An 18,440-nucleotide genomic window follows, 5' to 3' on the forward strand; every position below is an offset into this window, starting at 1 on the left:
CCAGAACACACGAAAACCCCTCAGATTCTTCAAAACCTATTTCATTTCTCCTTTTATTCACCTCTCGTCCAAAACGAGAATTTATAGTCTCCATCTCGTATACGTTCCCAAAAAAAGAGGCGTAAATAATCCCAAACCTCGATGCCTTTCTTTTGATTTATGCCTCGGCTGAGCAGATCCAGCACCAGTGTCTATTGGCTCTATCACAGAGTCCCATCACTAACTGAGTGCAGTGCCTGGCTGCCACGGAGCATGAGGAGACTCATACATCAGGGTGACGTCCGGGGAGGGAGACAGAGCCCCTGCTGGACTGAAAGGCCATTTAAGACTTTCATTCTGTCACCCAGCACAGCCATAAGCTGCTTCGGCCCTGACAAGCTCCCTCCGACCCGGCCGCAGCGGGTTCGCCTTGAAGAGCGCTCGCTTAGGCTTCCGACATCGCTCTTTCTCCATATTCAGGATGTGGCATCACAATGTGGCTTCATTGCCCTGATTTGCCGTGTATGCATGAAGTGAAGCTGTGACGACAGCTCCAAACGCTCTCAGTGTCTCTACCGTGAGTCATCTGTAAACAGCACGGATGTTATGTAATCGACTTTCGCCGGAAGCTGGAATCTCTGCAAACTGGGGGAGATCTCAAAGTGGGCAAACAGGGGGGTTTTTTTCTCGAAAGAAAATCCAGCAAACTCCAGAGGAGCAGTGGGAGGGTTTCCGATAAACCTGTTTAGTGTAGCTACAGCCGACCGGGTCTCCGTATTGAGTATCTCTTTTCAAATCCATTTAATAATTCAAACATATAGATTTATACATTTATAGACGTATGTCGTAAATAGAGCAATAAAACATGAATTAATAATTTAATTACACATATAAAATACATTTCTAAAACTGTTATAATTGTATTATTTTTAAAATCATTTAATTTATATTGCACAGCTGTTTTATTTTAAAATGGTTTATTAATAGACATTTAATTAAATGTTTAATTTAAACTATACATGAACTATTTGTGGAAAATGTAGTTTGATATAAGAATACAAAACTTTCTTACATTTACATAACTATTTATTTATATAGCAGACATTTAAAACTTTAATTCATGTTTTATTTGTTAACTAATTCATGCTTTAAAACAAAATGAAATAACAATAAGAAAACAGATAATTGATGACAAGTGACAATCAAATTATTTGTAAAATCATGAACATTTTTAAAATCCCATTTTAAAACCAAACTGCTTTACGTCTATTCATTTGCAAGACAGATTTTTTTTAACATTTTTGCTAATTGAATGTAATTAAATAAATCATTTTATCATTACAAATGCTTAATTCATGTTTTAAAATATAGTTATTTATTTTAAGTGGCACACCCTATCCTACATAAACTCAACACAAATACAAATATAAACTGCCTAACTCAGTAAATAATTTATCAAAACAGCTGGTTTGCAAATTGCTTCATTAAAACCAATACTGTTAACAAACTGTTAAAACGTTAATGGTGCATTTCCGACACGTTTTATTTCACAGTTTTATCTTCTACTTCAGCATTTTTTCATAGTTCAGCACAATGTCTTCCGTCTTTATTTTGCGATGTGTACAGTGAAGAATTAGGAGTTATTTGACTGGTCAGCTCCCTCAAACATCAAAGGACATCACGCAGTAATGATACTCAGATTGCTACAATTGCTCTTCCAGGATTATAAGCGTGAACAAGACTGTCACTCAAACAGCTGGAGTCTGTGAGCACATCAAAGCCCATCCGAGGAAACAAGCAGCCGACGCAGAGAAGGCTTATGATGCTCCGTCATCCATTTTTTAGTAGAGCACATTAAATAAACTCAGGAACACACAAAATAATCAATATGACATACCAACAAGATCTCCCATGTGCTGCTATAGATGTTCCTCATGAGCTGGAATGGGTTTAATAATTTTTTTTTTTTTAAATGAATACATTCGTATCTAATATAATATTGATCTGTATTCTATTATAGTTTGAAATATGTCTAATATACAGTTAAATATTTATGTAATACGTTTTTTATAAAGTTATTATGCCAAATAAGTAAAGCAGAAAACAAATGTCTATTATTTGGATAATTATTGTTATTATTTAACTTTTTTTAAACCTAAATTAAACAAACTGTTTTAAATTTATAAGGATTAATACGTCATTTTCAAAATGCAAACACAAACGCAAATGTCATTTTCACTATTTTTATGACAAATCTATTTAAATGGACTTCTATTCTTCTTATAGTCCATTCATCTAATTATGTTTTTTTTTTTTTATAAAACGTAAAGGTGTATTACCGTAAATAAGTTTGATAAATACATACATGTTCTAATTAATATATATTTTGAATAAAATAATACACTTTTTATGTGCATAATATACATGCACATTTATTTTGTTACATTTATGATAATACATTTTAACTAAGAACGGGATATTTGATTTAGCTCCAGGCCATATGTTGTTTAATCCCACACTCACTCCAGTCTCCTCTGCTACAAAAAGCCATACAAATACTTCCTTTTCTCTGCGAACATCTCAACAAAACAATGTTTTTAAAAAATCTAATCAATGATCTTGATTCACGAAGCTTAAAGAGTGCCACAGCTTTGTGTGGTTTGGTTTATTAAGCAAAGAAGAACCAAACAAAAGCTTTTGGGAAGTGTAAGCAGATCTACAATCTACCATTTTGGTCTCGCATAAAAAAAAAAAAAAAAAAACCAAAAAACGAATCGATCGGTTGATTTTCTTTCACAGCACTCATCTTTGACATTCACAAGAAACGTCCACTTATGCGCGAGAGCAAAATCGGTCTAAATGAAGCCAGCTGACGGTTTAAAGATGATTTAAAACTATTCAGACAGTAAAAATGGAGAAATGATTCAGGAACGGATGAGTCAGACATCCTGTTTGTTCATATTATGAGGCTTTGAAGGAAAAAAAAACAAAAAAAACCCAGATAAAGCACACCTCACCGCTCCAGTCGCTGGTGTGGTGCGAATACGTGCTTACAGTTGTCTGCACAATTAACTGTGTGTGCAAGCACATGAAACTGTGCCTTCAGGTGTAGCAGTGATCTCAATATCATCTCCACTTCACCAATTAAAATTTGGCTTAAAAAAAAAAAATCTGTTCATAATGCAGCTTGAAATTGTCCATTTCGTTCCCGTTGCCAATTACACCACAGGTCTGTCTCTGCGTCCTAAAGATGTCAATGTTCAGTCTCGAGTGTCTCTCAGTTGGATCTACGGCCCCGTATTTTGCTCCCCGACAGGCCGGCGGTGAACACCCGCAGCATGCAGAAGAACAGACGCTCTCAAAGTGTCAACACCTTTCAGGCACGGCGATCAAAAGTTCGCTTTACGTGAGCTGTGATGATTTGTTTAAAGATTCATTCCTGTAAAGACTGAATACGTGATGCCAAACCGTTTTTCAAAGCGAGACGTTCATACATTGTTTATCAGGAGGAGCCCCGCAACAACCCTACAGCCAACTAAAGTAATGTAGTGTTGGGTGATACACTCAATTTTCGTATCGTCAGCTTGTGAGATCGCCCATAAATAATATTATCACGCTAATTCATTTTATTATTTAGCTCCACTGCCAGAAAGTGCAACTCCAGCATGAGGCTAAAATGTTTTTTTTAACATGACTGAATTTGTATTTAACATGATAAATTAATAAAACATTGTAAGTTGCTAATTATAATGCTTACATTTCCTCAGTTATTTAAAAATAAATGAGAACAAGCAAAGAACGATACTTTTCCAAACATCATCATCACAAGCTCAGTCTTTATGCACTCTCCTTATAATCAGTGTGTCTACACTGTGTGATGAATAAATATTTCATAGTTACATTGCATAGACATTTGCGCTTTGTTGTTTATTATGAGAATTTGCGATTCATTTAGCACGCGCTGAAGCACAGAACTCCACTGTTTCAGCGAGGGCTCATCTGAACGCTTAGCATAACCGTGTGTGATTGGCTATAATAAAGCACAACGCTGTGAAAATGCGTAAAAATAAATATTTCGCAACAGATAAGACCTAATATTCATTCAATATTATTATTAGCCTAATAATATTAATAGTAATAATAATAATAGTCGTCCACAAGAAAGCGCTCTCTCAGCCACAGGCATATCTCTGACTATCATCGATGCATGATACAAACATTATATATAATATATAATATACAACGTATATATATAGGTCTAACGTGTCTTTCAGTCCAGAATGCATTTGTACCAAACAAAAACAGCATTGTTTTAACACCACTTCATTGGAAACAGTTTTCTATATTGCTTGTTTTGATAAATCACATCTTTCAAATGATTAGAGATGGAAAATCGTGTCTAGGACTTGGTATGTGCACTTAAAGGAATAGTTCACCCAGAAATTAAAATTACAGCATATTTTACTTCCAAGCATGCTATGTGTACACGACTTTCTTTTAAATGCATCCTGGCTCTTCCAAGCTGGGCAATGCGGGTGGATAGTGGCCATCATTTCAAGCTCCACAAATCGCATATATCCATCATAAAACTAACATATACGCCTTTGAGGGGTTGTCGCCCTCTGAAGCAGATCGATGGGATTTTGTAACAATAGTTTTTCTAGCTTTCAAATTGTAACGTAATTAAGTGACATAGTTGCGCCTTTGTGCTAGCAGGAAGGATTCTGATTGGCTGTCAATGTTTGTATCGTTAATCAGATGGAAAAAATGGTTCTAGAAGTAATTCCAGCGATATCGTTTCTTTTTGCCTTTATCGTTATAGTCGTGCGTATATAGTGGTGTGGACTCTGCTATTCTTTAATACTGAGAGCGATTTTTAGAACTATATCTTTATCGTTATCTTTATAGTTATCGTGCTTGCTGTAAACAGGCCTTTAGACTTGACTTGGACCTCAGATGTACTATATAATATATATGTATATATATATATATATATATATATATATATATATATATATATATATATATATATATATATATGCACACACACAGGGCCTACACACACAAAATAGGCTCTAGAAACTGGTAAAAAATAAAATTAGAAGTATGATGGTGGTCCTAAAAAGGCTATTTTGGTTGCAATCATCATACCGTGCTTAAACCACATGCAATGAATTACACAGAATACGCTTTAAGAAAAGGTCAGTGCAAACAGAGCCAAAGTCGGAAGCTGAACTTTAAGCTTTGCGCTAAAACAGTCCACCTACGAAGTTCACCGCACTGGAAAACAAAGCCACGACGCATGTAAAAAAGCCTTAGTGCCATGTACAGGAAATAGATTATCTTCTCACCAGCTCTAAACCCGTCAAAATAACTTGTGTCCTCTGTTACAGTCACACAAATGTCTGCTCGTCTTCCGTCGATGCACCTCACAAACAGCTAACTGTCTAAAATGATTATATATCAGTGGTTGATGGCTGACAGATACTAATAGGGTTTCGCTAAGCAGTAGGCGCGCGCTACCAGCGGGACGCGACAATTGCATTTGGCTGGATGTAGAAGATACGTAGAGGGGGTTAGAGAACGAATATGAAAGCCTAATTGTACAATACAGGGCTCCAACTGCCCCGCGGAAGGACAGGCCCTTTCGTGATGCGTTCTGTCGTCCGCTCATCAAAGTGACGGACGTGATCCGACAGTGCCACAGCCTCAAGTGAGACTGAAGCATGATTTTGCACCGTCACTGTTTGGTTGGTGGAAATAACAGCTGATGCGGAAGAGAAACAGTGAAAAACGAGAGAATCGGAGCGAGGAGAGGGGGCTCGTTGCCTATTGTCATATGTCGTGTGAAATTACAAGTGAAGTGGTGTTGTGAGAAATGAAACCGGCAGTCCCTTGAGCTCAAATAAAAGGGTTTTCAATTTTACTGGTACTTAAAATGGATATGTATTTTGATTCATCTGAAAGGGCATAAATTAGAGAGGGAAAAGAGAGTGTTGGGAAAACAATTTACAAAATAGCGTGTAGTTTACAGTGTAGATGCTACCGTTTCTTAAAAATAGCATTTGCAAACAAAATACGCCGCTGTCACATGACTTTATCGCGGTCTGTGTTAATTTTGGCAGGCATTTTTGATTTAGTCTTAAAGATTTATACTTTCATAGACAGGGCTTAGCCTAAGCCAGGATTAGGCCATAGTTTAACTAGGACATTTAAACATGCATAAGAAAAGACATTACTGGTGACCATCTTAAGACAAAACAAAGGCACTGACATATTTTATATTTTATATGACATAACCTATTTTATAGGTTTACTTAAGTATATATTTAACATCTTTTGTTGGTTAACATTGATGACGCAGATATATGCATGTAATACTGACACAACAAGTATTTATAAGTATTTAGATAATAAATACATTTTTTATGCATAACTGTAGTATGAATTAAAAGCTATATATGTATGTGTTTGTGTATGTGTATTATAATATTTCAAAGAAACCGTCAACAACTTGAAATAATTAATTCAATGTTATTATAATTAATCATTATAATTATAGTTGATATAATTTTTATAACTTTTAATACTTTTTATATAAACACACACATATATAAAATATACATGAACTGTGTGTATGCAAATACATATGCATAAATATATACATATGCATAAATATATATATATATATAAAAACACACAATAAAATATAGAAATTGAAAACTGTATATATTTAAATTGCTGTAGTTATAGTAAAAGCATATTTATATACAGTACATATATGTAAACCGTATGTGTGTATTTGTGTGTGTGTGTGTGTGTGTAAATATATACAAACACAAAGTTTCCCTATCTATAGCAGCTTTTGAGCAAAACTGCGATTAATCTGCAGTCTCAAGATAATTTTACTATGCAAAGTGTCTAACAGCTTAAGAACAAATCTAAACTTCTAAATTAAAAAACACGAAAGCCGACACAATTTCACACAGACAAGCACACTTTCCATGAATAGTAAACGATGAAGACTGTTCCATAAACCCAGTTATGAAATTACAGCGAGTGTGTGTGTGTGCGTGTGTGTGTGTGTGTGTGTGTGTGTGTGTGCGTGTGTCTGTAACAACTAGTGACAGTGCAGAGACTTGTGAAATGAGCCCTGTCAGTGCAGTGCGCTCCAGCCGAGAGTGAAGTTACACATCGCATATCGAACGGCCTGTAGTTACACCTCATGTGACGATGATGACCAGCGGGATGTGATTCTGAATGCGAACACAAAAGCTCCAAGCTACACAAGCCCAAACTGATGCATCACTGCATCCCAAAATCAGGCATTGGCACATCCGGTTCAATGGCAAGACATTGTGTAGATTGAAAAATTAAGGTCAGTAAATAAAACTCAGAACAAATGATTTTCAAAGAGCTGGAAAACTAACCATGAAGAACCATTTTCTGCCCCGAAATGGAGGAGAACAGAAATCTATACCAATTGGAAAGCACCATGTAGTGTAATAATGTCCCGACAGCACCCATCGCTCTCTTCTTCCCTGTGGGACTGTTAAACTATAATCAAACTCTATCTGGCATGTTTTTAATAAAGCAACGCGATCACATTCAGTTACCTAGGTCATGTTCTAGCTCTCCTCCTCTGCTTTAACATTCACGAGACAAATGAACAGCTTAACATCGCTTTGTCTTGTCTTGTCTCTTTCAATCCAGCCTCCGAAACATCTCATAGCAAGCTGTTCGGTTACACTAATGACTCTCAGTATGGGAGAAATAGCTCCAGAAATACACGCTCATGACTGCGCTGCACAGGCATAAATCAAAGGCATCATTTCATCCAGCCGGTTGGTGATTGTGATGTGTTTGTGCACCACTATGGAGGGGGAGGGGGAAACATCAGCAGGCAAGCCTGGAGAGGAAATGGTGGTTGCCTTGGAAACCCTAGGCTGAGGAAGAGAGGGAGCGAGAGAGAGAGGAAAGGAAAGGAAGAACGAGTGAACAGGCGAGGAGAGTATACATACAGAGTTGACCCAAGCATCGCTGTAACCAGTTGTTTTTGTTTTGAGGGAAAAAGATCTGTATATACAGTATACTAAAGTCAACATATATTTTGTACATCTATCTATCTATCTATCTATCTATCTATCTATATATATATATATATATATATATATATATATATATATATATATATATATATATACACACACAGAGACATCAATATATTAGTGCTGTCAAATGATTAATCACGATTAATTGTTTACATAAAATTACTACATGATCTATGCATACTGTGTATATTTTTAATATACAAATATCCATAAATGTGCGCGATTTATATGTGTTATAATATCTGTTTTTTTTTATAAATATATAGTTGCAAATACATGTAAATATTTTTTTTAAATATATGCTGTATGTGTGCATTTATATCTAATACACATGTATATTATGTTAACAAAAACTTTTATTTTGGATACGATTTATCATTTGACAGAACTGATATAATAGCACTTAATCTTACTTTCAACATTTAGTACTAAATTATTGAAATCTAAAGATGTATATATTAATATTATTTAAGCTATGCTAACATAGATTAGTAGTTGTATTTTTACAACAAATGTCAATAAATACTGTAAAGTTATTATTATTATCATCATCATATGGCTCAAAATAGGATTGGGCGATATGGTCATTTTTCATATCATTGTATCGCCAGCCTGTGAGATCACAGATACATTATATTATTGTTTATGTGTGACTGGGGGCAAGAGAAAGACTCTCTGTACTTGTCAGAGGCTATTTCATAACTATCTGGTGATTTAGCCCAGAAGCACCAATAACTGAAATAATATACTTTCAAACAAACTGAAAAACTGACATGTTAAATCTAAAAATATTTAAAACAGCTATCATATACTAGGATACAGCAGTCATACAGCGCTATTAGGGCCGTCATACACGTCATACAGCAGTCATACACGCTTCCTGCCATGATAAGGTTGCCGTATCGGGTTTAAACTGTGAGCTTACAAAAATTTAATGATCAACAATGCTTTTTTAAACAAAGTTTTACTACAGATACAATAGTTAAAATGTGATTAATGTTAGAAAACCATGGTTAATTTATGGTTACCATGGTTTAACTTTAGCAACCATGGTTTTCTGGTCTTATTTGTAGTAAAACCAAACTTAAATTGGTCACATGTTATTTTAAAAGTCCAAGTCTCGCTATTAACAAACCAATAACTATGATTTTTGCCATAATAAACTACTAATCTGCTGCTCATTAACATTTCATTTTTGTAAGAGCAGTGGTAAGGTTGTGGTAAAACATGTTTCTTATTCAATTCCTTCATATGAATCTTAAAAAAGATATATAAAGATATATAAAACAAGCCAAAATCACTAACATGAAGTAGGTAGCTGACTAGGCAGCTAGCTAACATTAGCAACCGCTACCTAGCTAGCCTGAAAAATTGCACCACAACCTTGTATGTTGCAGTTGTTAAACATGTGGGACTGATAGCATCAACCTAGTCGAAATGCGGGGCCTAATAAGAGACTTTAGAGAAATAATCAGGGTTAAATATGATAAATATGAAGTTATGTTTGTTGTGTTGACTCATTTGTAAGCACTGTACATTTCCTCCACAGAGGTCTCATGTGCATTACTGTCATCACATTTATGTTTGTTTTTACAAACTGAGGTACGAAATTTATTGCATGTGATTTCGAAACACTGCTAACATTCCTGTCATTTACCTTTAACTGGAGGCTGACACTTTGGGCAAAATTATCATTTTTCCCCATTACATCTGACTGAGTGAAAAACCCATTCATAGTGCTTTAAACCAAAATAAGCCATATCAGTTCTTTCTATCTGGTTGCATCATACATTGAGATGGTACCCAGACATATCAGGGAGGGTTTGTCTCCGTGTTTCTCCCATAACCCCCCACACAACAATAACAACCCCAATATTACAGGTTGCCTCATTTTAGATGTAACTACCTTCCCTTGCAGATCTCCTCACTCTCCAAAATGTGTTGATTGACAGCAATCTTTCCTTTGAAAGTCATGTTTCTAGCATCTGTAAAACCGTATTTCTCATCTCAAAAATATATACAAATTACAACCTATGCTCTCAACGTTAAATGCAGAAATGCTAATTCATGCGTTTATGACCGCGAGGTTAGACTATTGTAATGAGTGGATTGTATTGAGTGGATGTTCTGCATGCTTGATAAACTTCATCTGGTCTAAAACGCAGGAGCTAGAGTCCTTACTAGAACTAGGAAGTATGACCATATTAGCCTGGCTCTGTCAACACTGCACTGGCTCTCTATCAAACATCAGATAGATTTTAAAATCTTGTTAATTACTTATAAAGCCCTGAATTGTTTAGCTCCTCTATACGTGAGAGAGCTCTTATCGTATTATAGTCATCCAAGTCCTCTGTTCTCAAAACTCTGCCAGTTTGATAATACCTAGAATATCAAAATCGACTGCAGGCGGCAGATCCTTTTACTATATAGCCCCCAAACTCTGCAGCAATGTCCCTAACACTGTTTGGGAAGCAGACACACTCCGTCAGTTTTAATTTAAATGAAATCTTTTTAACCTAGCCTACACGTAACACACTAATACTCTTCTATTATTCAAATCCGTTAAAGAATTGTTAGGCTGCAATAATTAGATCAGCCGAAACCGGGCACACTCCTCATAAAACACAATGTAAAAAGAATCTAACTACACTATTAATCTGTTTCTTTCTTATTCTGTTTCTCAGTTTGTATCAAGATCAGCACCCAGAGATGACGTTCATGGGAGACCAGATCACCAGAACCAGTCGCGGAGACACACACACACACACACACACACACACAGACACTATAAGTCCTTTACACAATGTGACATAGCAGCATTTAAAATTTAGCTGGAAATTAAGTGCTGGGCGTCCGGCCAGAGGAGAACTGGCCCCCAACTGAGCTTGATTTCCTCCAAGTGTTTTTTTTCCTCCATTCTGTATGGATGGGGTTTTGGTTCTTTGCCGCTGTTGACTCTGGCTTGCTTAGTTGGGTCACTTCATTTCTAGCGATTATCATCGATTTGAGTACAGAGACCACCTCTGCATTTAATAACAAATTGTTCAAACCTCATCATTATCGTTATACATCCCCTATCACTCTATTCTCCTATTTGATACTGATCAGTGCTTTGATGCAATCTATATTGTTAAAGTGCTATATAAATAAACGTGATTGATTGATTGATTAACAAATAAAAGTTCCATTAATAAATATAACCAGACCAAGAGAAGGTTTTCTTATATAAATACTACCAAAAATACTAAAATAGTACAACAAACAATGGACACTTCCTTTGTCCTACAGTAACTAGGCACAATGCAATAAGCAATTTGTCTGTCCACAATAAATGTAAAACTGCAGAGATGATAGTCATGAGGAGCAGAATTCTGAACCAATGAGATTTCACAGTGGGTGGAGTTACTGTGCAAAATGCTCTACCACTTGCTGATTGTTGTGGTCAGATGAAAAAGTTTTTCAGGGTTGTTGCATAAAGCTTGGCGTTACTACATCACACCTGGTAAGAACAGGTCCCTCATTTTGTAGCTTCCTCTTGAACGTCCTCATCACCATACTTATTTATATGAAAAAGGCTGATGCTAAGAAACCCAAGCTATTTGAATGTATATGTAGAGGTTACTTACACGGCACAGTCCGGAGGTAGAGGTTGTCGCGTATTATTTGTTGAAGCTCGTGGTCCACTGAACCCTTCTGGAACCGTAGGTTGAGATAATGTCGGAGATCCTTATCCACAACACCGCCTGAAAAAAACGTAAATTAAAAGAAAACACAAAGCAAAGTAAGTTAACTGGTAACCTGAGACATCTATCCATCCATCCATACATTTTTTTAATAAAGCTGAAATGTGTAGCTCCCCCTTATTACATTTTGTCAGCTGCTGACAAGGTGTACAGCCTTGTAGAGCATGGTAAGGTAGCATATAATAATAGCACAATAAATAACAAAAAAAATCAACATTTATATATTCTGTACACAAGTTGTACACAGTACTGTTAAAGGTTTAAGGCCCTTGTGTAAAATGCTGTAGAATGACAATGCTGTCACAAATAATGTCATAAATACATTTTCTTTATCAATTAACGTCTTTTAACTAAATTAAAATCAACATTTGGTGTAACCATCCTTTGCATTTAAGCAGCTTTTGCTCTAGGTGCACTTGCACAGTTTTTCAGAAAGCTTTGAAGGTAGCTTTCTTGAAGCATCTTGGAGACTTTGCCACATTTCTTCTGAATTGAGTCTGTCTCAGTTTGTTCTGTTTCTTCATGTCATTCCAGACTGACTGGATGATGATGAGGTCAGATCTCCGTGTGGAGCACTGACTGTTGTCAGACTCTTTTTGCAATCTCACTGGATTATTAATTAATTCATGGCAAAATAAATGTTCGGAAATGTAAACTGATATTATTCTGCTGACACAATATAGCAAAGGATAAAATGAACTTAAAATGATTTTTTTGGCTGGCAAAAAAGGCTAGCCTTCTAATCATTTTGGCCTCCACTGTAACTCCACTGTAACTCCAAGTTTGTAATTTTTTTAATGTGTCTAGACAAAGTTGTTGGTTTAAATGCATAACAATATGTTTGAATAAGTGGAGTTCCACAAGGTTCACTCCTAGGTCCTTACAAATTATATATGCTTTCAAGCCTCTCCAGCACTTCATGAAATCCCTTATAGAGAATGTGCGACTTAGCATTAGCATGTTCAATTTGTTGAGTCTGAATAAGCTTTTCAAAAGCTCTAAGTTGTCACATTCATGCAGGTGATATTCAGAGCTGGTTTCAATTAAATGCGAATAACTGTATTTTTAAATACAATGCGATTCCCTAAAGATTCCCTTCACTGATGCTTTCAACAGACTGTGTTGTCTGGCTTATATTTATCAGACAGATAGTCTTCCAAAGGTTCCCTAACAACATCTTGAGCAAACGTCCCTGAGAGACGCCAAGACAAATGCTGAAAATAAAAGGTAGCTTGTGCTTTCTACCTTTTCTCTAAGGTGAACAAAGGACAGAAAAATGACAAATCATCTCGCACTACTCTGCCTCAAGAGAGCTAAGCAGCTCTACATTTTTTTTTCCCCTTCTCCAATCATAACCTTGACCATTCGGCACAGCTGAGCATGGACACACTGCTTGGAAATTCAAAAATCCAGCACAGTGTGTGAGAAGATCCTCTGAGAATAAAAGCATCTGGTATAAACCTGCACACCATTTTACTAGTTCAGAATACATTACATCTCATTGTCACCGGTTAACAAAGGCAAAAACCTGGTACTCCAAAAATCCTTTCATGGAAGGTGACTAAACCAGTTTTCTTTTCTAACATCACCGTAATCTTTTTCTCGTAAACCTAGAAGAATCACCATTGTCGAAATGTTTTAATGTCAAACCTCTGCATGACACCGTGAATGGAAAACGACGCTCAAGTAAAAAAAATGCAACAATCAAGCTTGCACAGCTGTTGCGGCGGAAAGGACACTTCAGAATACCGTCACACCATTCCAAGGAAATGACAAAAGGAAACATCTCACAAGTAGACTTCTTTGGTCGGGAATCCTATATAAATATCTCACTTGTCATCATCCATAATTATAATGGCTCTCTCCTCCCCCTCTTTCCAATAAAACTACTGTATCCCAATTGTAATTCCAGTGGTCCAGATGATGCGCTCCTCGGTCACAGGCTTGGATCTACTCACCCCTTCCAAAATCCTTGTAGCTATTCCGCTTTATGCTTTCAATCCTATTTTTAAACTAGTCCTTTATACATCAATAAATGCAGCAGTGATGGAGTCTCCCGTTCTGCAGCTAATTTAATCCAGAGGAGAGAAGGAACGCGGGAGGAGGAGGAGGAGGAGGAGGAGGAGGAGGAGAAGAAGAGACGGAGTCGTCGACAGTCAGGAGACAACAGAGAGAGGGAAAAAAGGTTCTGCCAGCCGAGAGCCTATCACAATGAAGCCTGTATTCTCGTTTGCTGTCTGGTTAGTGAAGTCTCATATCACCCCCTGACTGCAAACAACGGTACTGCAACGGACGCGGGTGAGTGTGTGTGATACAGATGCTTTTGGACACACCACCAAAAAGGCCAGCTTGTTCACACCAGATGCTTCCTGCTAGTTGGCATCGTGTGAACTTGTTGACCTTGTGAACACATCAGTGTCGAGAGTGAAGACGGCAAGTAGTAGGTCGCTCTCAGAGAGCACAATGACTGGGCCAAGTCCAGCTGGAAATTAATAGGCTGTTAAAAAATTACTGTTATGCTTGTGTGCTAACAATTGCGTTTCTCTAAAACTGGTTATTTATAACTTTTCCTGCAAGCAAACACATGGCTTTAATGACAATTGTATTATTCATTATATATTTATAGTATAAATGTTTAGTGAGGTCCTCAAATCTAAACTAAAACGCTAAGATGCTTTAAATAAACATAAATACAATATCGAATAAAACAATTTGGATAATATATTGAACAATAATTACATTTCTAATTATTAATCATAATAATAATCATTTAAACAAAAATGTTCATTAGAAGCATAAAGAAGCAATGAATGAATTACAATTTCTAAAATGTACAAGAAGTAAAATAATAGCCTATATTTTTTATAATTTCAAATAATAAAATAATATTGCTTACTGGGTAACACTTTAGAATAGGTAACTATTAATTGCACCTTTTGTCCTCCATAAATTCTTAATTTGCTGCTTATTAATAGTTAGTAAGGTATTGGGTAGGACTAAGGGTGTAGAATAAGGTCTTGCAAAATAAGGCCTTAATATGTTTTTGTTTGTTCTTTATTTATTTTTTTCTACAACAATTTCTAACAACAAGCAGCGCCAAATAGCTATTCATAGTTCTGCTTGGCTGTAGTGCAACAAAATAAGGTTACTTGAAAAGATTTCAATTCATGTTACAAAGAAACGCATCAATACACACACACACACACACACACACAAATGTATTTGCAAACTTTCACACAGTTTTTAGGAAGGGATATGGGGAACTAAATGAAACCACAATTTCCTTACATATTACCTTGTTTATGGCAGCAAGACAGATCGACAAGCTAAACGCAATCTCAAACACTAGAGGATATCGACGGTAAACTGAGATCAACATTTTGGTCCAAAAGATTTGCTTTCAGTGTTCACAGGCAAGCGCTTGGGTTTTTAATGTATTCTGGACATCAAGAAGCTTGAAATACTGAATGTTTGGAATATGAGGATGAAAATTATACAGCAGACAGGAGTAACAATAACCCATAGTTACGATGAGGCACAGTGACCTTGATATAACCCCACAGAAATATATTTTGTGTGGGTGAACGAAAAACAACATCATCCAAGCTGGTATGCCAAACATCTGCACGCGACGACTGGGGAGAAAATTATTAAGTGCTGAAATTCGGTTGAGGAATGCACAGGAGGCGTTTCAACTGATCTCAGATCACTTATCGCGTTGCTCGGCCCGCGAAAAAAACAGGCATATCTGCTGAGACTACATCTTCGTGACTCAGTCAATAATACAAGGAGAGAGTCTGAGGTCACAGCTGAGATTCTGTGGAGGAGGACAAACCTTTGACTCGTGAGAGAACGAGGTCGCTTCATTTGTCAGCACGACGGATGACACAATGGGCAAAGGCATGACGTGAGGGTGAGAGTGAGTCGGACAGCTGTTAAAAACACTCTCTCTTTCTCACGCTCTCACTATCTCTCAATCCCGGAGGACACCTCTCCGTGTCATCTATCAGCCAGTTCTCCACAAGTGATGACAGATGCTTGTTGATTAAACAGTCAATAAATTCAAAGACACGCACGTACATAAACAAACACAGAGGCACAGGGCCGAGAAGTACAGTTCTGCATGGGACGCTGGGATCCTGTGTAATCGGGTTGATTTATAACCTAAAGAGGTCCGCGTGGAGGCTTGTTTCTGCCTCAGAGAAAAATAAACAAGGTATTTAGAAATGACACTGTGTATCGTTACGTTCTGAAAATCAAAGTCGCAATAACAAAGTCATAATTATGAGATATACAGACGAAAGACAATGCAAGATATATGAAGTCGCTATTTAAAAATGATGAGACTGTCATATTATGAGATATAAAAGACGACATTGTGAGATATAGTCACATTGTGAAATTCACAAAAAACTAATAATTATGAGTAATAACTCACAATGCAAGGTATAGTCGCATTTCGACACATAGTTACATAAGATTAAAAAAATTATGAGAGAGTAGCAATGAGATATAAAAGACTCCGTTATGAGTCACATTTTGAAATTTAAAGTCACAATAATAAAATAATATGAGATATACAAAAGAAAGTCTTATAGTAATGAAAGATGTAGTCATGTAGTCACATTTGGAGATATTACAAAAAAATATAAAGATATAGACACACTGGGAGACAGGCACCCTGAGATTTACAATTATGGGAAACTAGATAAAAAGTTACATACTGAGATAGAGTTACTACTAAGTTGTGTATATTAACATGAAAAAATGTAAAATCACATTATGACACATGAAGTCATAATTACAAGAACATCAGTTATGAGATAATTGTAAATATAAAGAGATAAGTCCAAATGTTGTCATTTTACTGTGACGTGCTAAAGCTCGATGCAATATAATGTCACATTTAAAGATATAACGCTGAATAACGAGAAGCAAAGTCTCACTCGTGAGATTGTGTTGAGAGACACTCTTCACAATTCCAAGAAACGAAGGCACAATTAAGGTTTAAAGTCACAATTACCATTATTTTTCACTCTGAGATGTTTTCCACACACAATACCTTTAATACTCTCTGATAAGGTGGGAATATGTCACCATATTGATTTGTTCTCACTAGAGAGGAGGTTAATAAAACATTCCAATGAGTTTCAGCAGTTTCGTTTGACAGCATAATCACAGCTGACACCACTGCCCTCGCTGAGGACAGCTGAGCAGCGTATCGATCGCCTGAAAGTTTTCCTCCCGTGGAAAGTTGTTTGGTGCTAGAGCCCTTCGGCTCAAACTGACTAAAGCGGAGAGCCGTGATAAAGCTCTGGACACAGAGAGGAAAACCACGTGTGATGCCGGCCAATCAATATCTCCTATTCGCTACCACCAACTCCTACGAGGGGTCAGATTCTGCATCTTCTTTGAGTAGACACAAACAACACACAACATTTCTTGCTCAGCTCTTTGTTTCTTTCTTCAAAAGGCACAGATATCCAATCACTGTGCTTCTTGCAGCTCATTTTAGAAAGCTGGACTGTTCTAGCAGCCTGGTAAAGCAAGCCGTGGTCCTCATTTGGCTGTCTACGCAATCTATACCGATAAAAAAAGGCCAAATTAAATGGCTCAATCCATCCTGAGAGACAGAACCATAAAAAGAGTTCACAAGGCACATTGGAGCACAATGAACCTCTTTGGCACAACGCAACTTGTAAACCTACAATCAGCAAAAAAGAAGAAAAATGACCCAGACACCTGCATTTCAACTCATATATAAGGCACGACACCCTTTTGTCTTTTTGACTCAAACAATCCACATTAACAACTAGGCGTCAATCCAAAACGCATAGCCGGAGCTATCAATCTCTTCCCTTTGTTAAATGAAGAAAAGAGAAAACAGCTAATTATGGTTCTGAAGATCTCCGTCTGACTCACTTTGTTTGTCCTGTGAGGATGATTCACGTTACAAAAGCACTCACACCTCTAACTGTAACAACCCAAAGGAAGCTATATTTTTAAGACATAGCAATGCATTTTAGGTGTAGAAAGTGCTAGAACAAAAAAATAATTGTAGTAGTAGTTAAGGCCTATGACCAAAAAAATCCTACATTATTTTGTCTGAAGAAAAAAAAACTATTTACATTAAAGAAATGGTTCAATCATAAATGAAAATGTCTCAGAACAGTCTCTATCCAAGATCTAGATGTGTTTGTTAGTTCATTTGTTCGACAGATTTGAGGAAATTTACCATTAATGGATCCTCTGCAGTGAATGGGTGCCGTCAGAATGAAAGTCCAAACAGCTGATAAAAACATCGCAATAATCCACAAGTAATTGACTCCAGTCCACGGGTTTGTTGTTGTTGTTGTTTGTGATAAACAAACCCACCAATAAGACAATCAATAAGATCAAACCAAAATGGTCAAAATCATAATATTACTTTCTCCATGCAGTGAAAAAAAAAATTAACAATTAGAGAAATATGCAATGATGAATTTGTTTGTAAAACCATGCAGATTATTAATGAATAAATTGGATTTGTGTTTATTACTGTGATGTCTTTATCAGCTGTTTGAACTCTCGTTCTGACGGCACCCATTCACTGCAGAGGATCCACTGG

General features: G+C 36.5%; 1 protein-coding gene across 1 annotated transcript in view; it reads right to left on the reverse strand.

Annotated features, from left to right (window-relative positions):
• The window catches only part of magi2b (membrane associated guanylate kinase, WW and PDZ domain containing 2b), a 77,545-nt gene that overhangs the window by 48,527 nt on the left and 10,578 nt on the right, over positions 1–18,440 (reverse strand). Inside the window, 1 exon segment of the mRNA XM_043228343.1 lies at positions 11,717–11,833. Within this exon segment, the coding sequence (XP_043084278.1) occupies positions 11,717–11,833 (117 nt within the window).

This window comes from Puntigrus tetrazona, chromosome 25 (assembly GCF_018831695.1).
Source record: "Puntigrus tetrazona isolate hp1 chromosome 25, ASM1883169v1, whole genome shotgun sequence".
Lineage (NCBI taxonomy): Eukaryota > Metazoa > Chordata > Actinopteri > Cypriniformes > Cyprinidae > Puntigrus > Puntigrus tetrazona.